This window comes from Lepisosteus platostomus, chromosome 10 (assembly GCF_059453375.1).
Source record: "Lepisosteus platostomus isolate fLepPlt1 chromosome 10, fLepPlt1.hap1, whole genome shotgun sequence".
Taxonomy (NCBI): domain Eukaryota; kingdom Metazoa; phylum Chordata; class Actinopteri; order Semionotiformes; family Lepisosteidae; genus Lepisosteus; species Lepisosteus platostomus.
Window position 1 is genome coordinate 18537240 of NC_142620.1, and position 25736 is coordinate 18562975.

General features: G+C 36.1%; 2 protein-coding genes across 4 annotated transcripts in view; one reads left to right on the forward strand and one right to left on the reverse strand.

Annotated features, from left to right (window-relative positions):
- The first annotated feature begins 1386 nt into the window (after positions 1–1386).
- prph2lb (peripherin 2-like b) lies at positions 1387–8707 on the forward strand. Its single transcript, XM_088648555.1, has 4 exons — positions 1387–1543; positions 1990–2929; positions 4357–4603; positions 6890–8707. Exons 2-4 carry the CDS (start codon positions 2349–2351, stop codon positions 7154–7156), a joined length of 1095 nt encoding a protein of 364 aa, XP_088504681.1. The 5' UTR covers positions 1387–1543; positions 1990–2348; the 3' UTR covers positions 7157–8707.
- A 5516-nt stretch (positions 8708–14223) lies between these two features.
- ubr1 (ubiquitin protein ligase E3 component n-recognin 1) overlaps positions 14224–25736 on the reverse strand; it is a 45528-nt gene continuing 34015 nt past the window's right edge. For all 3 annotated transcript variants that reach the window (XM_088648557.1, XM_088648558.1, XM_088648556.1), the window contains 13 exons: positions 25560–25708; positions 25364–25419; positions 24665–24761; positions 24045–24112; positions 23079–23226; positions 22834–22921; positions 22317–22453; positions 21465–21573; positions 19082–19138; positions 18738–18815; positions 17882–18052; positions 17112–17213; positions 14224–16278 (listed from right to left, as the gene is read on the reverse strand). In XM_088648557.1, coding sequence (XP_088504683.1) covers positions 16137–16278; positions 17112–17213; positions 17882–18052; positions 18738–18815; positions 19082–19138; positions 21465–21573; positions 22317–22453; positions 22834–22921; positions 23079–23226; positions 24045–24112; positions 24665–24761; positions 25364–25419; positions 25560–25708 — 1402 coding nt within the window. In that variant the 3' untranslated portion in view covers positions 14224–16136. The remainder of the gene's footprint in view (positions 16279–17111; positions 17214–17881; positions 18053–18737; positions 18816–19081; positions 19139–21464; positions 21574–22316; positions 22454–22833; positions 22922–23078; positions 23227–24044; positions 24113–24664; positions 24762–25363; positions 25420–25559; positions 25709–25736) is intronic.

A 25736-nucleotide genomic window follows, 5' to 3' on the forward strand; every position in this document is an offset into this window, starting at 1 on the left:
CCAAAAAATGATTTTGTTGTATTTTAAAATGTTCAACCATTAGGCTTTATATTCTGTCTTTACTTGTGAAGGAATAGTACATTTTATGTATACCTCTCAGAAGAACCCTTCTTTGCTTTCTTTAAAATTGAAATCATCAATTATTTTTATTATGCAACTCACCCAATTTGCAATTACCAGTTGTACAAAAAACTTTAGCAAAATATTCTCTTTGGCTACTCATCCAGGGGAAGAACGGCTTTCAATCCCACCTTGTTGTCTGTCTCAAAGACTTAAAGCGAGCTTGTGTAAATTAGTTTCCTAAAAATGGATGGGTAGATGGATGGACAGACTTTCAAAATACACCAGTATAGTCTCAAATTAGACATCATTACCTTCACAAAAATACAGTCAATAGAGGACTTATGTCTTATACTTATGGAAATATGTCAATTCAATTTAAATAGTATTGCTCAGTAATTTATACAAGTTCTACCTTTGCATACATACTGCTTATTGCGAAGTGAAAGTCAGCTATAGAACATATTGACTTTTGTAGACTTTGGAAAACAACATACTCTGTTCCTTATAGGGTAAAAAGATTATATGATGACAAACCAGTCTTCTATTTGGAGTCTGGTGGTTCAGCAAGCCCTGCTGACTGGCAAAGGATGATTGATGTATATTTATTTTTGAACCACTGAAGACTTCTCAGTCAGAAAAATCCCCGAATACCTACAGTACAGTACCTACATAGTTTAGACAGATTGTTTTCAGCCTATTTATATAAATGTAATCTACAATAACTACATTTTAACAAGAGCCAATGATTATTGATTCACGTACATTATATGGGTTTTGGGGTGGCATGTGGCACAGTAGTTAGCATTACTTCCCTTGGGTTCAATTCTGGACCTTGGATGCTATCTGTGTGAAGTTTTTTTGTTCACCCTGTGTTCACATAGTAAACTGCTAGGCTGAAAGGCTTCTGGGAAAAGTGGACCTGTGTATGCAACTACATAGAGCCCTATGATGGAATGGCATCCTGTCCAGGGTGTATCCTGCATTGTGCCTGTTGTCTACCAAGATAGTGTCCAGCTCCTTTGCGATCCTGTATTGAATAAAGCAGCTTGAAAAGTGATGGATGTGTTGTAAATACTGTAACTGATCCTTTTCATCTCTGAAAACATATTTAAGTCTTTTTGGCCAAAACCCTTTAGTTTTTTTTTACTTCTTTTTGAGAGGCAACTATGACAAATGACAGAATACCCTTGTTATTTCTCTTTCCACAGGAGCTGTTTGCTACTGTAAGACTGAGCTAGACAGCAGAAGGCGTTTCTTTAAATCCAATAGGGCTGATTAATGGTAAGGGGATTAGATAGATGGGCATAGCTTGGGTATGGAAGTCATTTTGATGTAGCAACCACAGTCTTTGTCTCCTGCCACTAGGTCAGCCTTCCTAAGTATTTTTCAGAATGATAATTAGGAAAGCACACCTCCAGGGAGACAAACCTCTTTTTGATTTTGACTTTCCTCCAGCAATGGAAGCATTTCCAAACTAAAGGTAAATCCCAGTTTCTATTTTTAGTCTGTGCATTTATTTTATTTTGTTGCTGACTTTACCTACTGTACATAATGTGGAAACTAATTTTAAAATGCTCTAAGGAAACTGAAACAGATTATATAAAAACAAAGCCATTGTCTTTTGTCTGAAGTGCAGTTTTAAGGGAAATCATAGAATGGTTGTATTTGATCAAAATGTTTTTGTGGTGCAATTTCAATAGTCTGGTGCAACATAATGAATTGTTCTTGAACATTTGTCATACTGTAATCTGTTGTGACCGAGTACAGTTGCAGACATAGACACACTCTTAAGGTGAATTAATCAACTGGGATATGAAATGTATTAGAAACAGGACATGGAATTCTGGAAATTAGGACCATATATGCCCCGATAGTTACAGTACTTAGTGTTTGCGTTATATTTAGTTTATTTTTTCTATTTGACAGGGTCATCCTCTGCAGCAGTGATAGCCACTGTCCTGGATGTTTATAAATACCTCTGCTAAGCTACTTATATGGACTTGCAAATGAATCAAAGCTGGACAGCTTGACAAGTGAGCATTTTCGAAAAGCATATGCTTCTTCATTTCTCTTTTTCAAGTATGAAGATGCTTATAACATGCTCAGTGCTTGGTGGTCTAAACTGAGGAGGAAAAATTGGTAATATGCAGGGGCATGTTTATAAATACCTGATAAGCTACTTATGAGGTTTCCGAGAAAATAGATCCCCCCCAACCCTACCTCTGTGTCTCGTAGCCGATTTGCCTACCCGCCCTCTCCTGTCTTCTAAACTCCAGTTAAAGAAGATGGCTGTCCTGAAAGTGAAATTCACTAAGCACAAAAGGGACAAGCTTGCCCAGGTGCTGTGGATCTTAAACTGGATTTCAGTGGTCACCGGCATCATCCTCCTGAGTCTAGGGCTCTTCCTGAAGATTGAGATTCACAAACGCAGGGAACTCATGTCCAACCGGGAGATCCACTCTGTCCCCAACATGTTGATTGCGGTGGGAGTGATCGCCTGCGGGATCAACTTCCTAGGTGGAAAGATCTGTTACGACTGTGTGGATACCAACAAATTTCACCGGTGGAAGCTGGTGATGCTCCCATACATCATCTGCACCTTCTTCTTCACCTTCTGCATCCTAGTGGGGGCACTGATGTGCTACACCATGAGGAACGAGCTGGAAGAGTCTCTCTACCAAGGGCTAAAAGAGGCTTTGAGGTACTACAAGGACACGGACACCCCAGGCAGGTGCTTCTTAAAGAGGACCATTGACATGCTGCAGATAGAGTTCCAGTGCTGTGGAAATAATGGTTTCCGGGACTGGTTTGAAATTCAGTGGATCAGCAACCGTTACCTTGATATGTCAAGCAAGGAGGTCATAGAGTAAGTAGTCCTGGTATTCTAGCATTCTTCTTGTCTGCCTACATGGAGGAGAAATATACGAAAGCACATAAGATACTTTTGGGAGTGAGAGCAGCATTTTGGCAGCAATGGCCACTGAACTGAGATTGAGATAGAATGGAGAGTAGTGCAAAGACTGATCAGGCAAAGTTTCTGTGAACAATAAAGGAGGAGTAGGTGAGGTTGCATTCCAGCATAGGGAGTTTTGCTAAAGCAGGGTTACCAGGGGGCACCAAGGTTAGACTTTGAGTCTGATGAACTACAAGCAGCTAGTTCTGGTGCTAGTTTCTAATCAGATCATGTATGTGATTCGACAGACTTGAGGAAAGGATTCATTAAAAAGAGACAGCATGGTGATGCAGTGGTCATTGCTGCCTTGCTGTGCTGGGGCCCTGGTTTCAGTTCCTGGGGTGCTATCTGGATGGAGTTTACATGTTCTCCCCTTGTTAACATGGGTTTATTCCTACTGTATAAAGACATGCTGGTAGGTTAATTTGCTTTTACAAAATTAGTGTGTGCTCAGCAAGAGATTTTCTGTCCAGGATGTATCCCAGGTATACAGTATGTAGGATGTTTAAGCAGTTGCTGAAAGTGATTGAAACACTTTTTAATGTGGTAAATCATATAAAGTGGTACGAGTAAAACAGGGAAATATTAGTCTAACCGAAAGAAGCTTTCTTCTGCAGGCCCTCAGTGAATGATTTCTGAATTGTGATTTCTGTTTACCCTTCTACATCTGAATTAGCATTCTACTTTCATGGATTGTATATAAACTTAATTCTTCCGGCTCATGCCAGTGACATACTGTACATTTCTCCAGTCTCTGTCACTGCTTTCACACCATATACCACTTTACCTTGCTGTCAGGAACCTCCCCTGAAAACTCAGTGGTTTTATTGAACTTACAGACAACATAATACAGTTAAACACCTACTGAAGTGTATTATGAGAAAGTTAACATGTCATATTTATTTTTAAATGACTGCCATAAACCCATTGAGAAGGGAAGTAAGGATGTAAACAGTTTTGGAAACCTTACAGTTTGTGTTGGCATTTTTAATGAAATTATATCTGGTTAATGAGATGTCACTCAATTATATTAATGAGATCTTTCAAATACCCCTTTCTTTTCTGATATATTATTCATTTAGTCTGTGTGGCGTGGCTACACAGGGATTTGGAGGGATTTTCAGTTGTTTGATTCTGGGGTTAGGCTACATACTGTACACTACACATTCATATCATGTCTTTCTCAAATGTTTTGGGCATTCTTCATCTACTGCTCCACCTTGTTTGAGTTCCGAGAAAACATTCACTTTACGCTGTACTGTTTTCCAGCCCCCTGCCTTTCTGTCCGAGAACATTGACAAAATTCACACCCAACAATTTCTCTGCCCTCACTCCCCCAGCCGGCTGAAGAGCAACGTTGATGGCAAGTATCTGATGGACGCAGTGCCCTTTAGTTGCTGCAGCATCAACTCCCCCCGGCCTTGCATCCAGTACCAGATCACCAACAGCTCCGCCCACTTTAACTACGACTTCCAGAAGGAGGAGCTGAACCTGTGGAAGAAAGGATGCCGGCAGGCCTTGCTGGATTATTACACACAGATCATGCAGTCCATTGGCTTCACTGTCCTCATTATCTGGCTCTTTGAGGTGGGTCTGATACGTACCCTGTTGCTATTATATCCACAAGCTGTGAGCAAAGTGTTTACACTCACACTTCATTGCACACAATTACCTTTTGTTACAGAACGCAAATATATTGTCAGATTAATTTTCCCACAGTCTGTGCACAGTAATTACTTGTAAACATATTATGTTGCTTGCATTTGCTTATATAGACCTCCACGCTGCAGTGGAGATGGTGATGAACACAGCATCTACTAAATGAAGTAGCCCTGTATCTGAGGAAGAGTGCCGTGGGCATGTCTTGGAATTTTCAAGAGATACATAGGAAGTTCACAGAAAAAAAAGACATTCATTGGAAAAAAAAAAAACATTTCAGGCTTTAGAATAATTCATACTAATTGAATTAAAGTGGTGGAAAATACACACATACACTTTTCTGTTTTTTTGTTAGGTAACTCAAATAGTTCTATGTTTATTTCTTTGTTCATTATTTCAAAGGGTTAAACAAATAATAGTACAATAAAACTAGTACAAAGGGAAATTTTAAATTCAGTCTTCCTAGGTAATTGACTGTTTTAACTCATAAGGTTATAGACCCAATGCGGGCAACCTTGACACTCAAAACATTCAAGCACAAGCACTGTGATATCTCCATTTCTTAGATTCAATTTGGCCATCTGGTGATTAGATTTCTATTTATTCAGCGCTACCCACAGGCTGACGCATTCCTTTAAGCTTTCAAATGCCCCTGGGATAAAGGACCTGCTGTTCCAAACAAGCATCTTTGTATTTGTCTGCTAACATTAACAATTTTTGTTTAAAATAAGTTCAGTTTATAAAATGTCAGTTAACTTTACAATTCCTTCATTTTTTCTTTAAAAAAGAAAGCCTTGTAAATTACAGCCTGCACTTGCACTACATAACTGCTTCCCTACAGCCTGCATGATAAAGTGATGATGTGTTATTACTGAACTGCAATATAATCCAAGTAATGTGTCTTATTATACAGCAGGGCTATACAACCTGTAGACCTTCACACTTACTATACTGTACTAGTTTACTACAACAAGGTCATTAATTCTTTTACTAATGATTCGCAAGAACAATATAACACTTTAGAAGCTGGTTGAATCAATTTACTGCAATAAAGCAGATTAGAAGGTCTCCAAGTTGAGTGACCCTTACACAGGTTAAGTCAAAATGGGCACATTGGTACCTTGACAGGTTCAGTTGCCATGACTCCACTCTTCTCTAATGAATCCCATTGCTCATTCACGATGTGTTCTTCATAATCCTTTATGTAATTCCTCATACACTCCGTCACAGAACCATGTAATCCCTGCTCAGCTCCTTGTTTTCCACTCTTCCTGTGCTAGTTCTGTCAAGGACCCTCAGTTTTGCTAACACCCATTGCTGTGTTGTGTTTCTTATCAGTGATTTACCCTGCATTGACCCTCTAAATTAATACTAATAATGGACTGCTGCAGGTATTCTGAATGTTGTTTACTGGAATCTATAAACCCAAAACTATGTTGTCTGTTTCAACTTGGCCATGGCTGAGTTTTTTTATACATTTGGATGCTCCAATTTTTCTTTGGTTGAACTAACTCACAGGTGCCTGGCAGGTCCTGATGCAGGAAAGCTGAGGCTGACTGAAACCCACCCAGTTCTTGCAGTGCTTGGTCTATTGTGCACTGTAACATAAAGCAATCTAGAGCACAGCCCACTCCCACTGCAACCCGAGACTCAACTTGTTCCCACTCAGAACCACAAAGGTCCACTGCTAGATCTGACATTTTCAGAGGGAAATTGAATAGTGCAGAAATATTATGGGTTCAGCTACTCATTTGTTGCTTTCTAACGTTTCTAAATAAATATTTAAATCCCAAAAAACACCAATGAACAATTTAGGTCACCAGTACTGTAACATAATAATGTGTCAATTTCAGATTATCTACTATTTTTTTCCTCTTTGTTTGAAAACCGAGAATGTCATGGAAGAATATTTTGAATACATATTACCATATCAGAACTGGTCAGTTCAATAGATGCCGAATTTTAAGATGTATTGAAATACATTTGAAAAAACAGTGAAAAATGTATCCTAAAATATTTAATATATTTATATTATGATTTATAATATATTTATTGTATTATTTACAGTACTTATAATATATATATATATATCAGGAATAAAAGCATACAGTATACTGTATGGAAAATAAATGTACATCATCTTTTTGTGGGAAGGTTTGCTGACCTTCCCTCTCCGTGAAGAATTCACTATTCCACATGCTTCTCTCCCTGTAGCTCTCGGTGCTGACAGGGGTGCGGTACCTCCAAACAGCCTTGGAGAACGTTCTGCGGCAAGGAGACCCCGACTCTGAGTCAGACGGCTGGATCCTGGAGAACAGCTTTGTGGAGACAGCCAGGTCCAACTTCAACATCATCAAGAACTTGGGCAAGTCTAACCAGATCAATGCGGCCACGGGCAACGATGACCCCAACATGGACATCCCAGCTGCGGACTACGGGCCTGAAAATGTGCCCCGGAAACACATCCCCATCGTCAGCTAAGCTGGTCTGGACAGCCTGTACACAAAACCTTTTAAATGTCAGGGTCTCACCTGTGTTTTGGAACACGTAAAGGTGGTGACTGCAGTTAACCTTTTCCTCCTTAGAAAATGAAAGCAACCCCAGTGGCTTCTAATATCTGTAATGCGTATCCTAAGATTCTGGTCTCCAAACTGGTTGCTAAGTGCTTACCAAGACTGCAAGCAGGTTCAAACTGTGAAGCAGAGTCCGACAACTGTTCCATTGAGGATTCCATTAACACCATGAAGAGATGAAGTAATGAAAGCCAACTGAACAGAATTGAAGAGCAGAAAAGACAGTGATAATGGACGTATGTCATCTTCATTTTGTCTTGACTCTAATGGGCAGGTGTGAGATTGGGCCCTGCAGCTGTAGATGAGCATGTTCTCCATTGGGATGTTGTATTACCTGTGCCATTTGGAAAGGTTGCCTAAAATTTCAAATTGGATGAGATAATAATGGACATAACAGATTCAGCTAAAGGGAGAAATGGATAACTGTCATTGCACAGTATGAACAGACATTGTAAATCAAAATCAAACTGAACACCAAGTGCAAAAACAAAGTCTGTCATAAAACAACTACAAATTAGAACAGCTCAAGTTCAACATTTTGGGAGTAGGGAGAAATACCATACGGTAAGACAAACCGCCATAGAGACCCAGTTCATTGGAGCTTAATTTTCTTTTTAGTCTTGTCGTTTAAGTTTTTTTTCTAAAACTTCTGATTGGATAATTTGTGAAAAATGTGTCGGATGTTCTTTTAGTAGTCTATAAGAACATCAGGTTTTGAAGAAGACAGTAAGCAAAGTTCCCTGTAAAACAGGACAATTTGCTAAAAATACCCAAGGATGAAAAAAGTTAGGAATCATGAGTTTGTGAAAACTACTCTAATTATGAGTTTTATTCAGTACTGGACTTCTCTTTGGCTGTTTGTTTCAAAGTTAATTTTCTTTGTTTCTGAAGCCTTTAAAAACACTACCGTTTTCTTCTTGATATAAACATGAATAAGCATAGGGTGAGTGAGGTGAATGAATAAATGTTAATTTATTTTGGGCATCTAACAGTAGAAAGTTAGAATCAAATGCTCAGGCACTACTGAATGTGACCTTGTATAAATAATGTTGCATTATTTTGTGCCTCTGCCCACTCCATCTGTATTCTTGTTTGAGAAAATGGTTTCCTTATGGATACAAAATATCAAATTATTCCGCCTAATGGGGAAAGACTGTCTACTCTCCCCCGGTTTTCTCAATATCACTCTTTGAATATCAATATTACAGTTTGAAACTGTACCTCACATAAACTGTTCATCTTCATCACAATTTCCTAACACAAAACCAAAGCGAGCCTAACAAAAAAGGAGTTTTCATTTTAGTTAACTTTGTTTAAAATAATTTCTTTGACAAATTTTAGTAATTTTATTTTTATTAATACATTTTAATGTTGTTAACTTTTGGTTAGATGGCACAGACCATTATGCTTGCAGTAATGTGAGGCTTTAATTTAAAAAAAATCAGTTGTGAATTGAAAACGGACTAAGCGTTTGGGCACAAGCAAGCAGTTTGATCCTATAAAATCAGAATTTCTGACAACATAAGAATTTTTTTATCTAAGGCATTTTTTATTATCTAAGGCATGTTTTAGGGCCTCACGATATCTTAATAAATCTGGAAATTAATGCCATTAACCTGTGCTAAAGAGGTAATCAATAAAATAACTGCTGCTAGGGACTGATTTAGCTTCAGATTGTTAGCATTTTTTGTTCCATGCTTCTTACAAAATCCATGCTTCTTACAGTATGCTTCACATAAGAACTGAGTCAACAAAGCTTCCTGTGAGTTTCAAGCACAAGACATGCTTCTGTTTAAATTGTAGAGGTAACATGTTCAACCCATAATTTTTTTAATTTCATGCTGGATATACCAGAGATCTTAGGGAGCCTAAATCTTCTGTGAGAGAAAAAAGACAAAAAAAGCATTTGAAATTTAAATACTCAGAGCAACTGTAGTAAATCTTTGGATATGTTTTGCTAAAAAAATGTTTAAATCATACGGTTACATGGAAGTTCTCAAATTTTACCTACATTTAAAAAAATTCATGAATCAAATGAATGAATCAAATGAATCAAAATAGCATGCCAAGAATGGTTGTCATCGGCCAGAGGCATGTCCATATTCCCGATATGTGTATACATATACTGTACATTCACTCCCTAGGTTACATAGCACTCGACTTGAAAGTAAAAATGGCTTGAAGTAGAACCACCATTTCATACAGAATCTGTATAATCAGGCATGTTTCTTAGTACATTATAAAATGTGTTAATGTCACCTAAGTGGTGTTTGGTTCCTATCCTATTCTGTGCACCTTAAATATATAAAACAGTAAATTTCTGGAGATAAAAAAAGCAGTTCTCAATATCAGTAAAGGGTTAAAGGATATGCCCCCATATTAGTAGTTACAAGTGTAGTTATTGTACCTATCAGCCTTTAGAGACTGCATCCAGAGAGCAGATTTACTTTGCACCCATTCATTTTCTAATGAATGTGGTTGAGCTATCAACTTTTCAGCAATATATCTGTTAATCAAGAGTGACACATGAGGCATAAGTAGTACCTGAATCTCCACTCCAAAGCCCCAGTGCCTTTCTAAGCCATGCTTTAATGCGATTTTCAGTGCACACATCACTTTCAATCTATCACAACGAACATCCGATTACAGAAACAAATCACCACAACACTTAGTCTGCAAGAAACAAAGCAGCAAAAAAAAAATCATTCTTGCTCTGTAAAAGTGTAAAAGGAGCTTGAGCTCAACTTAAGTGGAGAGAGGAATTTCATCTAACCTAGTTTTGACCATGAATAGTGAAAAGGTTTGCAAATAACAAATAAATACATGGAACATTTAAAATTTTACTCTGGGTTTATGCTCAGCTATGTAATGCATCCACTTGCAATTAATATCATGGCATTTGAATATTACTTACTTTTACTCTTCTTTTCTTGCACACTGTATCTATTCAAAGGGTTGGTGTTGACATTGAAGATTTGATAATGGGCCCTACTGTTTCTCTTTGGAAAGTTGTTCAATATGCTTTCAGCAGATTTCTGCAACAAAAACTCACATTTTCTTGCAAAAAATCAGCAAACCTAACTTTTGCAGCTTATGTTTCCTACAAAAAAAGCCCAACAATGCTAGAAGAAAAACATTCAAAATCCATTTAGCTTTCTACAAGCACCTCATATGGAATCTGACCCCATATTTTTGAAAAATCTTATATTTTATGCAGCACAAATAGCCATACATTAAATATCAATATAAGTCAACATTTTTTATTTTCATTGACAACTTGAAGAATACCCCCATACAGAGCAATAAGTGTAAATAAGGAGCAAGAAGTGTATTTACTGTCAGGATCCAGACATCTAAGCATTACAGAACATGCTAGCCTGTATACTTTTCATTAAGTGTGCATGTGTATATATAGGCACAAAAAATATTTTCTGCATCTCCAGGCCATCCTTATGTGCTTCATCTTCATCAGGAGATGTAAGACCAAAATAACCTAGGAAGGCAAAAAATATAGTGCCCTCCCACGTACCGCTATTGCAAATACATGTACTGTATAAACACTAATTACACTACTGGAGAGCAACAGAAATGACAAACATTTGTATAACTTAAAGGTTTTATTTTATATTTTCCATTTATACTTGTCAACAGAAAACTGTAGCATAATTACAGTATTTGCATAAGAGATCCAATTTTCAAATATATACTAATCATAAATCATGAAGAGAAGGATTATATTATTTCTGTTCAAGCATCTTGAAAAGAACAAAGAATATACAATAAAACACATGCACAAGAGATCCACATCTCATCCAGAAAAGGTTTAGACTAGGGTTATGTACCAACACAGTCCTCCTTGACTTAATAAATTAGACGATCTTTAGCCTGTGTAAGCCTGTACAGTCAAGGCTTAAAATCTCTGGATATATACTTGGTAAAGGGAAAAGAATTTTAAAAGAATAAGAAAAACTAGAACCATGAGAAGAATCATTGCTGCCTTTGTTTTCTCCACATCTCCTTGTAGACTTTAGAGAGATTTAGCTGACACTAATGACACACAAATGGTGCAGGCACAAAGCATAGTTTGTATTGCATATTCATGAGAAACATACAAATTGTTTTAAAAAAGATACATAAGTATTAATGGATGAAACAAAATCTATTAAGACAAATGATATTTTAAATGATATCACCCTAAAAAGCACTAAGATGCTCTTTTAATAATTTATGGTTATTGTATTTCATGCCTTTCGTGCTCCTTAAAAATGTGTTAGTGATCTCCACGAGATGACCAAGTAGTAGGACTTAGGTTCAATGTCTTACGTGAAGGACAGCACCCCCTGCAGCAGTGTTGCTGGTCACCATATTGGGAAATTGGTCTAGAGGGAAGTAAGTCATTTAAGACCTACCAACAGCACTTGCTTCAGCAGCCTGGATGTTCTCAGAGGTCAACATATACTAATAAGGCCCAATCTTGCTTTGGAACAAGTAATAGGTTTATTCCATGCAGAAAAGAGAAGAAAGAAAATACAACATTTTGGCTGTGAAGCCTTCTTCAGGTGTCAAGTGTCACCCTGTTCATGTTAGGTTTTATAGTTCAATACCTACTTTCTAATAGTTTACTTTCTACAGTTTACTATAACATTATTTTTATAAATAATTCTTAAGTTTTTATATTTTGCTTCTCTTTATTCATTGCTGAATAGAATATAAGGACAATATTAAGAAAAGCACACTGCACCTGAATACAATTATTTGGCCATTAAGGCATTTCTGCTTATAAAAAATTTGGGAGGAAAGATTATTTTCACCAAAAACTGGTTCATATGACAAATGCATGCTAATTGCGGATCATCCTGAGCTTCTTCTGCAGCTGAGAATGAGTTAAACATGCTCTGGTCACAGACTTTTGATTCAAAGGGGTGGATCCATAATTACCAGGGATTATGCAGCAAAATAATACACATCAAGCTACATCCCTCCATAGTATTGAAGCCTAGACGCAAGTGGTGTTATCAGCCTGGCAGCCAAATATATATATATACACACACACACATTTATACAGTACATATGAACAAGTAAAGGTTTATTCCATGCTGAAAAGAGAAGAAACAAAACACAATGTTTCGGCCGTGAAGCCTTCTTTGGGTATCTTCTGCTTCACATCCAAAATGTTGCGCTCCTTTTCTTCTCTTTTCAGCATGGAATAAACCTTTGATAATTTATAATAATAATGGCATACACTTATATGGAGCTTTTCTGGACACTCCACTCAAAGCGATTTACAGGAAATGGGGACTCCCCTCCACCACCACCAACGGCAGCCATACTTGTTCCTTTGCAGCCTACGCATGCTGAGGCAGCTACCTACTTGAACTCATTTATACATATGTTTTAAAGAGCCTCTTTCTTTGTTTAGTGAAGAAACTTAAGTTTCAATTCAATAGGTATTAATTTTTATTCTGAGCTGGGTGGTACAGCAAAATTAAGTTAAGAACTACAGACGTTTCAACCCACATCTATAATGCTTCTCTAAATAAAGAATATTTACTTTAAAATAGAACTAGAAAAACAAAAATGTGCACAAGATTGTGGCTTCTAATCTTTTTTTAGCTGATTTGTAACCAAAGAGTACTATACTCACTACAGGCTATAATATATTCAAAAAGTCCTGAGTATCTGAACATAATTTTCTTATAAAAAGGTGATCAACTACAATGCATGTCTGTATAATACTTTTCCAACTTAACACTAACTTAATAACATTAACTTAATAACTTAACACAGTCGCCTCCTATAACCAATTATCAGTCCCTGGCATCTTGCTGGAGGGATTTTTTCCCACTCCTCTTTACAAAAATTCCTTAAGCTCTGTGAGGTTTGAATGATGTCTTGCATGAACAGCCCTCTTCAGGTCCTGCCACAGCATTTCAATAGGATTCAGGTCAGGGAGTTGGTTTAGCCAACGGAACCTTTTCTTCCTAAGCCTTTCTTTACTGGACTTAATTGAATGTTTAGGATTGTGTCTTGTTGAAACATCCACTTTGTGCCCAGCTTGAGTTTTCGAACTGATGGCCTGACATTCTTCTCAAGAATTCCTTGATATTTCTCGGAATTCACGATTCTCTCAGTGTCAAGTTGCCCAGGGCCGGAGTAAGAAAAACAGCCACATATAAGGACACGCTTACCACCATACTCGACAGTAGGGATCAAGTTTTGTTGGTGGTAGGCTGTGTTGGCTCTTGCAGTGCCCAAATAGGTCAATTTTGGACTCATCTGTCCAGAAAACAGACTTCCAGAACTCTTCAGGCTTGTCCAAGTGGTCTCTGGCAATCTTCAGACAGGCAGCTTTGTTCTTTATTGACAGAAGAGGCTTCTTACTGGCGACCCTACCATAGATGGTATTTCTGTTCAGGGTTCCTTATTTTTGATGTACCACTACTCTGGAAGCATCTAGGGAGGCTTGTAGATCTCAGGAGGTTATTTTAGGATTACCTTTTACCTCTTATTATTCTCTTTGTGGCCCTGAGTGAAATTTTAGGAAAGGTCCACTTCTTGGCAGGGTTCCCATTGTGTTAAATGCCCTCCACTTTTATACTATTTGTCTAACAGTGGATTTATGGAGTCCGAGTTTTTTTGTAACCTTGTCCAGGCTTGATGAGCATCCACTGCTTTTTTCTTCAGTTCTGCTGATGTTTCCTTAGTTTAAGGCATAATGCTAAACTTGTAGGAAGAGTAACTGACCTGCTTTCTCGCAATTATTTATGTTTGCTCCTCCCTAACACATCATTTCAGATCTTCAGCTTCATTGGTTACCTCGGTTAATTGGTTAACACTCTGTCACTGACCCACCTGATCCTGCTTTACCTTGATGTAAGTCATAGAACTAGGTTCACTTATTTTTGCACTTGCAAAATTTTTTTATACTGTGTGTATTATTTTGCTGCATGGACATTTTCTTTCAAAACACTCAAATTGGTGAATAATTATACTTTATTTCAATTAGGAAGTGACAAATTCTAAATATGCATTTTGTGGTTAAAAACACAAAAAATCTCAAATTATGCAATGGGTTCACAAACTTTCAAGCATGACTATATATCCATTTATAATAGTTATGGCCTTGTGTAGGTTAAATAAAAATATATAAAATGTGAAAGCAATATTCAGATATCATAAGCGTGCGTCTTTTATAATCTCTTAAAAAGGGCATACTAACAGTTTTCTAAGGGGCCTTTGTACATATTCAGAAACAAAATGTAATTATATTGACCTCTATGAATACATTTTCCTTTAAAAACAATATTAAAGTTAATATCTTAATGCACTCACCCGTTTGTTAATGACATAAATCAATATTGTAAAGTTAATTTACCTTTGAAAAATAAGATTACATAGATTTTATTCACAGTAAGCTGAGACAACTGTCCTTAAAGATCACACTGAAAAGATATACTGTACAGTATATGAAGCATAAAATACTGGTCTACATCATGTAATCATGAAAGATCAGTTTTAAATTATAGTGTAAACATGAATTGAAAACAGATTAAATTAAACAAAGTAGGGTTTTCCCCACAAAGTGCACAAAACATTTTAGGATGAGCACTAAACACCCTTTCAATCTGTGTATTTTTACTACTACAATGACTACTAAGGACTAAGAGTTTTGAGATTATTTTAAGAAGGACCATAACAGTCATCTCCAACTTTTGCACCACGCATCAAAACATTTTATTTTAAATGATGTTTTTTTATAAAACAAAATTAAAGGTTGTTTTAACAAAAAATGGTGAGCATGTGAGGCAGTGCACAATATTCAATTTGCAAAAAATGATTCTGTATTGCTTTCACAACTGAATTAAAGAAAGCCTAAATGCCAAACTACGAAGAATATACTCTTTCTGCCATATCTCCAACACAATGATCATTATTTTAATTTACAGCCATCTGAATAAGTAAAACAATAACAGATCTTCCCCTTTTCAGTTGAGTGAATGAATCCTGATGTAATAAAAGTGTTACAACAGATGATGATCTGCTTCATATTAAGAGCTCAAATGCATTTAAAGCTACACAGATAGAGTAATGTGTGATTAACAGGCAGTAAAGAAAATCACCATATATAGAGATTCTAACTATAGGAGGACAGAAGTTGACAGTTCTACAATATACAAATATAATAAACTTGTCTGTAAATGTAGGGAGCCACAGATGAAGTGGGAAGGATATTCTGGCAGAAACAGCTAGCTAACTATTGACCTATGAATATAATAACATAATAATATAACAGAATAACATTACAGAATAAAAATGATTCCCTAAGCAGAGTTTGTTCTCCAAATGTTAAAAAACATCAGAATAAATTATTTTGTTTCAAACAATCTTTTTATTGGGAGGAAATTCTCTGTGATCATTCTTCATCATTCAAAAATTATATCTGAATGATTTGCAGATGGGCGAGACTGCTTCCATTTATTTCAAGACTTCTCTTCGATGAGGGAACTGATTAAACCAACCTTGTAATGACTTTAGGAGCTGATGCAAGGAACACATTATTTGTATTTGAATAACTGAGTTTTAAGCTTAAGTGAAGCTGCAAGCTTTCTTCTTTACGTAGGTGTCCCACAGTTCAATAAAGCCTTCGAACGTTTTGCCAACTAATCTGAAAGTTAAAAAAGTCATCCTGGGTTTTCATTCCATTATCCCTTAACAAACGGATCCCTTTCTCCACATTCCTCATGGAATCTGGCCAGGAAGCAAGAAATAGCAGTTTCATCACTGATGTTGCTAGAAGTTAAATTTTAGATTATATAATGAGGTGCTAAAAGGAGCCTCATCATTTAGCTGTCAAAGAACTTTTATTCACTATAAATGTTGTTCCTCCCTCACAGCATCTGCCATTCAAATGCAAACATGACATTGACTACCTCCAGGCTACGAGCAATTTCTTCCATAATGCAATGCTGCTGCCAGAGCTGGTGGAGCTTCTTGTACCTTTCAGGTGAAAGATGTAAGGGATTGCCCCGTCTGTAAGGCAAAACAGAGCCTTTGTTATTTGATTATATCTAATCATTAACATATAATGGTATACTGATAAAGACTGTATGCAATTGTATACTGATAAAGCTCTAAATTAAACCAAACAAACACAAAATATGCTCTCCAACAGCTGCAAAGGACAATCACAGTGCTTAAATAAAACGACAGTGTAAAACAAAATCTTGTTAGGACATTAATTTGATCACATTTGTCAATGAGAAGTATCATGTTAATAAACATGGTCAAAGTTCAGATCCACACAGACTGGTTTGTTAATTTTAAAATTCTGTACAAAAAATTCAGTTTAAAACTCTGAGCACAGCAGCAAAGAAATGTGATTTGCAAGGGACCCACCAAAGTATCTAGGCTAATTTGCACCAACTATTACTCCACTAGTATTACCCCCTAGTAACTATTTAAAAGTCGTCAGCCTTTTCTTTTTCTTATTGTCTCGTTAACATCGTTCACACAGATCACTGTAATTACTTTTACTATTTTCATCTTTCTAAATAAATACAGAGAAGTATGAAAAATATTTTCAGTGAGAAAGTCTCACATTTGAATTTGAAGATTTGAACATGGGAATCAATTATTTCACAAGTACTGCTATACTGTTACACAGAAATGTGCATAAAACACTGATTTGTACTGTATTTTATTCATTCCCATAGTAAACTATTCTGCTTCTTAAAATGTCCCTTTATTTTTTATTCATAGGCAAGAACACATCTTATGAAATATGTATGAAATATGTTGCTGGATAGGGTCAAGGGGCATGGAAGGGCAAAAGTTTAATACACATGGGATACCATCTGGCATACCCCAGCTGTGGGTCTGTTTCTCCATAGTCGTCAAGGTATGGCGCTGGGTATGTGCTCCCTCTGGTCTTGCTAGCCATTAGGACAACCTCACACTCCCGGATTCTAAAGGGTAAAATTGCATGACCAGAAACAGAAAATATGCTCATTAAGCTCACTGTGCTCGCAATGAAAAAAGCAATTAATAGTTCGTATTTATTTTGTGTATATATCTATGCTCTGAAAAAATTAAATATTACAATTACTTGAATGGCTCACATTACTAGCTCACAACTGAGCCATTTACTGTATAAATCTGCTCTGTGCATTTGATATTGTTCTCATACCATATCTGGCATATGACTTCATGTAAGCTGGATCAAAACCTAATTTGTTTCCATTGCCATTTATAGTGATACTTTACTATAAAACACTGCAAAAGCACATTTACATTTACATTACATTTAGATTGCATAGATTTCTTGGCCATTACATATCCTACATATTTAAAAAATAAAACAGATTTCAAAAATGAAGCTGGAGAAATGAAATAGGAAAATACTGGAGTGCTATGCACTTCAGGCTATAACAAACATCATCATTGACTGGGTTATTTAAACTCATTTTAAGGAATAGTTAAATAGCTCCAGTATTAACAATTCAAGGGAAAAATAAAGAACCTGAACCATAACATATGAGACAAATGTAAAGGATGTATAAAAGAAAAGGCAAGAAACACAGCTGATGAACATAACCTCAAAGCAATAGAGCAGTACTGCTGGTGACTGCCTTACCTTAGGAACATGCCCACTCCTGCTCCACATGTGGCAGCATGGGCGGTACAAGCTCCCACCTCCTCCTGGTCCAGCACCTCCTGACAGCAGGGGCTCTGGGAGCACAGCATGGCCCCACAGAACAGACACAGCGTCGGATGCTTCTTGTCCTCGTCCGCTGACTTGGGACATCTACACATGGTAAGAGGGTTTCATTTGAACAAGGGTTTTAGAGAGAGGTTTAGAAGATCTGCATCACAAAAAGCATTTTTTAAGAAGGTGCTAGTTTCATATTTAAATCACCTATCATAAGCCAGGTATGTACAATGGGGATATGAAATTCTGAATGATCATCCATTCGGATGTTTTATTTACAAAAATTCTGAGTATTCAATATTAAATATCTAATTAGAATGAATGCTATTAGCATACTATAATTTCAATACTAGAATTTAATATACGAGACAGATAAAATCACACTAAAACGTAAGGGGAAAAAAAGCCTTCAAATTGCATTTAATTTTTTTTGCACTTCAATATTCCAACACTGCCACCGTTTTTTTTCCTTATAATGTGCTTTATACAAACACTTATTACTTATTAAGTATATTATTACTCCTACTTATTACGTACGTGGGTATGAGTGGCCAATAACACGTGTTTTTTTTTTTAATAGAAAACAGTAAAGTAGACAAGAGGAGAGTTTTGTGTTTTTCCAGGTTTTCAACTGAAATTACCATCAAACTTTTCTTAGACCAAGAAAGGCAGTGGTCAATTTAAACCACATATCTGCTCCTTATAATAATAGTACCTGCAAAAGACATTCCTTCTGCTTCAGGAGATTCAGGTCTAGAAGCATTCAAAACATGTTACTTACTTAAAATGGCATGCCTGGTTGAGGAGACAACTGTAATCTTCTGGAAGATCAATTAACTTATTCCGTTTCCTGGGATATCTGGAGGAAGAAAAGAAAATATTTAGGGATATTTTAAGTGTGAAGATGGATTTAGTGTAATATGAATACATATGGACTGTGTAATACAAAAGCACTGTTTCACTGGCACTGTTCTAAGTTTTGGTATGGGTCAAGCTACACTAAACCTTTTTATGTTCTGATAAATCTTACATATACATCAATACTTAAGACATCCATACCACATATTTGCAGACATTTTTCAAATTTTAAACATAAAAACTAGAGTAAAATAAATCTTCACCCACCGAATAACTGAGACTTCTCCTTTAAGTGCTCTTGATACAGCTGGATGGCCACACCACCTGCATATAAATGTATATTTATTGAAAAGCACTACTAAAACAAAGAATGTTAATTCTTTAACTACAGTTGGTGTACACCAAAGTCTGCCAAAGCAATATGACTCCTCTTCAACTATCCTGGTCCCATAAGAATTTATCAAATCAAATGTGAGTAATCTATTCTCATCCTTAAAGATCTATCAATTTATAGTGTTAGGAAAAATATTCTTGCATACAAATTAAACATATTTTTTTTAACTTATTATAGTGCTCAAAGTTCATAGTGGTTTATGTGCAACACTTTTTATATTTCAAGGTTATAAAGAATCAGCATTGATAACTGCATCTTTAAACACAATAAAAGTGAAATGCACACAGCCTTGTGCAAAACCTCCAATTCACCTCACAAAATACACAAAATTTCCAGGTATGCGCAGAACCACATTCTGTGATTCAGAACGAGCCAACAAAACATCCAGCGACGTGAAAAGGCCTTATTACATCATAAACAAGCAGGTCTGTGAATACATCTCTTTTAATTCAATAGAAATATTGCTCTTGACTTCGTGTACAGATCATGTAGAAACACGTCTGCTGTGAAATGTCTGCTGCACAACCCGTACTTATTCACTTGTACATAGCAATTCACTAATACCTATGGTGACTAGTGAGCAGGGAGGACTGCTTCACATTGCAATTTGTTCAAACTCTTGCTCACTGAGACTATAAAAAAACATTCTATAATGTCAATTAATTTATTTTGTTATCAAGATTTAATAACCAGTCTGAAAAATTGGGACTTTAGTTCCCCTTTAATGTTTGCTGCAGATGGTTATTATGCCACACATATATTAAAATGTGCTATCAGATTAAAATAACTACCAGATGAGGCTCAAAATCAATGCCAGCAACAAATCACGCCTCTGCCTAAAAATGAAATGTTGACACCAAACACATGATGTTAATCTGCTGTGCATTCTGTGAGCGATATGGAAATACTGTGAACAACAACATTCATTGATATTATCAATGAAAAATCCAACAAGGGGCAAGAACATACTTAAAAAACATTTGAAGACGAAATATTCAGTAGCTGAATGATGCTGTGTCTGTTTGCACCCATTATGATTGGCAGGTATAGTGGATTTCCTTAAACTTGTCAGAGTTGATAAATTACTTGCTTTTGAACTATTAATGCACTGTTCATCAAGAAGCACTTTGTGAGCAATCATATGGAACCAAATTCAGAAATGTAACATTTTCAATTGGATTCTTCCCCCAAGTCCTTAGTCACAATTAATTTCAGTGACTGATCAAAGACATTCCAAGTGTAATATACAGCAATATTTGCTGTTTATCTCACTGCAAAGTTTTGTGGATATAAAGGATTAAACACACTGATCGTTTGGACTGTGGTTGTTTACTCAGGATTTTCTGCTTCATCAGCATTACAAGTCATTTGAATTGAGTTGAATCTTAACCTAGAGCAAGCAAATACAGTCCTGTGCAGTCAGACTATATCTGAGTCAAAACTGACCTTCTTCATCAAAGGTACTGAAATGAGTGACAGTAAATAAATATTGAGTCATTTGGATTTAACACAAAATCCAAATAACAGGATTGACTGGAGCAAAAGGCCAGGTTTGTCTCCAAGCTACTGATTCCATTCCAGACCTTTTAATGATATTCACAAACACTGTTATGATCTGTACACATAACATATCAGTTGAAGAACTGAAATTGACAGTCATTTCAAGTATTTCAGTTCTTCTGAAATGGAAATAGCAAACATTAATTTGTTCGATATCAGTGTATAAAAATAGTCTAGATTAATGTTAATTTTGATCAACAACATGCAAGATTGCTCACATCAGCTAAAATGAAGAAACAACGTATTGCTTTTGATTCTAAGGCTTTATTTAATTAAAAACAGTATGTTTGATATACATTTTTATTTGTGAAGTTCCAAATTAATAATTTAAAATTTGTTGAAAAAGACATTTGTAAATGGTCTTTTTCACACAGCAACATTAATCTGTTTTCTTGGCTAACTACACCTTTGAACCTAAAGGTTGCTTCTTGGCATTAAGCTACACAATAACTAGGAAACAGGTAAAAAAACTTTATATATTAAAATAATATAGTTTCTCTTAATCAGGAAAAGATTAAGTAAATACTCTGCAAAACTGATAATTCTAGTGTTTTCTTGTGGTGAAATGTTTCTAGTAACCAACAGTGAAACATTTCTGAATTCCTTTCATGTATAAGTTTTTTTTTTAAAGTAAAGTAGCACCAATATCCAACATAAAAAAACTCAGGTTCAGCTGTGTTTCACAGTATGAGGTACCTGCTTAATAAAGGTGAAACGGTCTCTTTGTAGTCCTGGAACAGCTGGAAGAGGTTTGTTGGTAATGCCAGATAACTACATAGTGCATCCATTTGTCCTTCAAAAGAAACTGCAAGAAAACAGCAGGACAAAATCAATAATACAGCACCTTTATGTACAAGAACACACAAAAACTGGGTCTGTTAAAATAATATTTTCCAGTTTTAAACAGATTATGGTTAGGATGGTTAAAAAAACTATAAAACCTTTTGGAAGCAGCATTACCACTGTGTAGCTTGATCACATCTGATCTTACAAGCATGGCTGTTCAGTTCTGGTATGGGAAATTCAGGTTGCTACTACAAGTGATATTGATAGACTGTAGGTGGCACTCTTCACCCTAGACCAGAATTTCAAATCCAATACCCCAGTACAGTAAAATGGAACACTGTGCTATTAGAGGTGTTGTCTCTCAGATGAGACATTAAACCAAGAATTAGACTTTGAATTTGAGAGTACAGGTTGATGTATTGTCAAAGAAGACCAAGTCACTTTTCAAAGTGCTGGAATGTTAAACCCAGGTGTCCTGGTTAACGTCCACTCTGGACTTGTAAAACTTGGCCTTCCTGAAGTTTCGAGGTGGGTCCTTTGGATTATAAAAGTTATTTTATCCTTCGGACTACATAAGTGTAAGGAATGGAATGGACTAGACAAGTCTCTCATTTGAAACCTTTCTTATGGTCTTAATAATTATGATGATTGGGATTATTATTAATATGAATCCAGATATTATGGGCTTTGGATACTACCACTGTTTAATATCTATACTTCAAGAGTCTAGAGGCAAGCAGTTAAGTTTAGACTGTCAGATACCATCAGTGCTGCACAGCTCGTCTGGTGGAGGCACCCCCGTAAGGCAATTAAAGAACAGAGCAGCACAATGCAGGAAAGATACTATTCCTCTCCTGACTCTGTCCGCTACACACCAGCCTGGCATATCTCCCCTGAGCCTGCAAAACAAACAAAAGCCATCATTAGCAGCCACAGAAGACAGCTCTTGACACCTTCTTGGACCCAAACCTTTAACTACCATTCTGTTTACAACAAGTGCGATAAGAATTCTTTCCGAATTGAGATGATTAAAGATAATTTAATTCTGTACTGCTAATTTTCTACTATTGCTCAAAGAGCCATTAAAAGAAACTGTGATGATATTTGGAAGTATCTGAGGATAGATATAGAACACAACTTGATCTTGTCCAAAGATAAATTAGAGGGGAGCTTTAATTAAATCCACAACAATATAGATAATGTTCACCATGCTTGCTACATCTCATTTTAAGGCCTTGTGGAACAGGCCTCTGTTGCAAGAGGCAGGTCTTGCACTCACCCTTCTGTACATTGAACCATAGTCTGATAGAGCTCTGCTGCTGATCTGGATTCCTCTCCATCATTTTCTCCCATCATCTCTGGAGGATCTGACGGCAGAAGCACAGGAGATTTCTATATAACACAACTGTAAATTAGACTGCATGTATCATTCCACCTAGTACACTCATAAATGTTACTTAATATGTGCAAATCTAGTCTCATTCGTTTTTTCTGATTGACAGCTCCTCTAGAGATCATGCTTACCATTGTTGGAGAGCAGGATTTGTACCACGTGTGCCATAGTGACGAGGTGGAAGATATAGAGGTGGTTGTATGCAGAGCTGATCAAAGAGGGCTGGAGGTCTACCATCTCCTCCTGATAGAGTGCTGGAATAGCAAGCACCAAGCCCACCTGGAGCATACACACAGATGTAACTTAAGCACAGTTTAGAATAAGACTTATGTATATTCAAAGTCCACCAAATGACCTTCTAACAGCATGTAAGAATAGCAAGAACAGCATTTTCAACCCACTTTTTTTCTTCTGTCTAATCCAGTTTTATATAATACAATTATATAATGTTAGGAATAACATTGAGAGGAATTAGATTAGAAAATTTGTACATTCTAATAGACATTTATTGAGCTTTAGACAATATATTATTTAAAAAAAACTTAAATCATGATTAGTAACTACACAAACATTTGCTGTTGCCTTTTGCTTACAATTAACCAGATGGTGCGAAAATGAAGTCACGTTGTTGAAACTCATACCTTGGCTTCCAACAAAGAGCTGGATGAGACTCTCAGATCAATCAGTTACTAGCAACCACAGAAGCCACGGATGAGCCAAATAGCCCCCTTTTACTTATAGCGTTACTTATGTTCTTAAATGAAAACTATACACCTTACAGGTAACATGCATTTTTGGGTACTTATTTTCATTTCATGCATTTTGGACATTGGAAGACACATTTAGTCGCATTATGTATGAAAAGCAAAATGCATTTGAAGAGACACTGAAAAATTCAAAGCAGCAAATAATATGACTATACTATCAAAACTATAGCATAGGCTTCTGTTAACAGCAGCACAACATGGTGTGCTATAATAACTTGTGCAGCAGGAATAAAGTAAAGAATAATACTGATTACTGTTCATCTTTATCTTACGTTTCTATGCAATATTTTTGATGTATATGGTTGGAAAGCATGAAAACAATACACTTACAAGTAGATGAAAGAGGTCAACATCTAGAACAGAAGGTGTCTCCTCCAAGTTAATGTTAGGGATTAAGGCTGGTGGGGAAAAAAGTCAAACCACAAACATTTACATTATGTAAAGTTTCATTTTACTACTATATGAAATGAAAACAAAAAATTAAAGAACAAAAGAATAAAAAAATATCTTTAAGTATACTACAGTATACAATTTTTTAGTCATTTACAGTACAGATTGGAATGTTGGCATATTTACATACCATCATAAACTCTTAAATTAAGATTACATACACTTAATCTTACGATTAAGATTACATATGCTATATTTCATAGTATGTACTGTATGTTAAATTCTTTAAAATATACATATGAATATTTAATAAAACTTGCAAATTTAAAATATTCTAAGGTTAGTGATCTCAGTCATATTATAATGAAAAAGGTTAATTTTTTATCTTACTAAACCAAGAAATGCTGTTGTCCAAAAGTCTCTTAAATAGTATTTTAGAATTTCTAATACAACCAACTATTGTGGATAAATGGTTCAGCCAGCACACAAAAGACTGAATTTTAATATTCCAGACAATGCAACCTAATAAGACTAGTAATGTTTTTTATAAGACTGTTAACCTGAAAGCATGCCAACAAAGTGCTTCTGAATCACAGCGTGTGAGGATTTCTGTCTCTGAGCTGCTGCAAACTGCACCAGTGCTTTCAGTCCAGCATGCTACAATTAAACAGTCAAGGAAAAGGTATGATATCAATATGTAAGTCACTGTTAACACCCTGCGAAGAACAAAGAGTTAACAATGTAAAGTTACCCTGGTATAGCACCATGTTTATGTGACAAAAAGTTACTTCAAACTTAAAAGAAACATCTTACTATACAAAAAGGAGAAATGTTTGCTCATGCTGGATTTTGTGTTTCACAGCACAAGGGAATGTACAAATCACACTGCTTATCCTGTACTTTTTGCGTTGAGCTATACTGTACAAATCTACTGGTCACTAGCACAGAATGAAATGTCCTCCTTGAAAAGCTAGCAGGATGACTTATCTTTCAAATGTTTAATGACCCGCCTACATATTCTATATTCCACATCTTTAGTGTTTACTTGTTTTTTACACCAATAATAAAATTGTAATCAAATTAGGAACACTTTTTTCTCTGGATCAAACAGCTTTTAACCTCCACTACCATGCTAATACAAAACAGGAAATATCAATGCTTACAGCTAACACAAATAAAGTATTTAAGAGAAAACTGTTTCTTCACCTCTAAAAAAAAGATGGGCCTTAAAATAATCTCAGACCTGCAAAATACTTTACCTGTCTTTTCTGTAGAGAGCCAAAAAGTGGTTTTCCCTCCTCTTCCAGCACATTCTCTGTTAAGAAAGAGCACACCTTACCGGTAACTGTACCCTACACTTGTATAGACACAACAAAACAAGACAGAAATGGGAGATTTAAGACAAATCTTTTCACTTTTTTCACAAGAATCTTAAAGAAAAATAAAAGCCCTCACCTATAGCCTGTATGGTGAAGGCACATGTGTTCCAAGTCATTAGTGGGACTCTGGGATCTATTTCATTAGGAGCCACCTTTAACCCCACTCTGTACACAGTTGTGGCACATACCACTAGCATCTCGCTGATGCTGTCTGAATATCTGGTGCTAAAAGGACAAAAGGTAGTATTAAGAT

Bases quoted from the DNA above. Each gene is read 5' to 3' on its own strand.
- prph2lb (XM_088648555.1), top strand. From the start codon at position 2,349: ATGGCTGTCCTGAAAGTGAAATTCACTAAGCACAAAAGGGACAAGCTT. The intron at 2,930-4,356 runs GTAAGTAGTCCT...TCACTCCCCCAG, and splicing joins TCAAGCAAGGAGGTCATAGA to CCGGCTGAAGAGCAACGTTG. The intron at 4,604-6,889 runs GTGGGTCTGATA...CTCTCCCTGTAG, and splicing joins TCATTATCTGGCTCTTTGAG to CTCTCGGTGCTGACAGGGGT.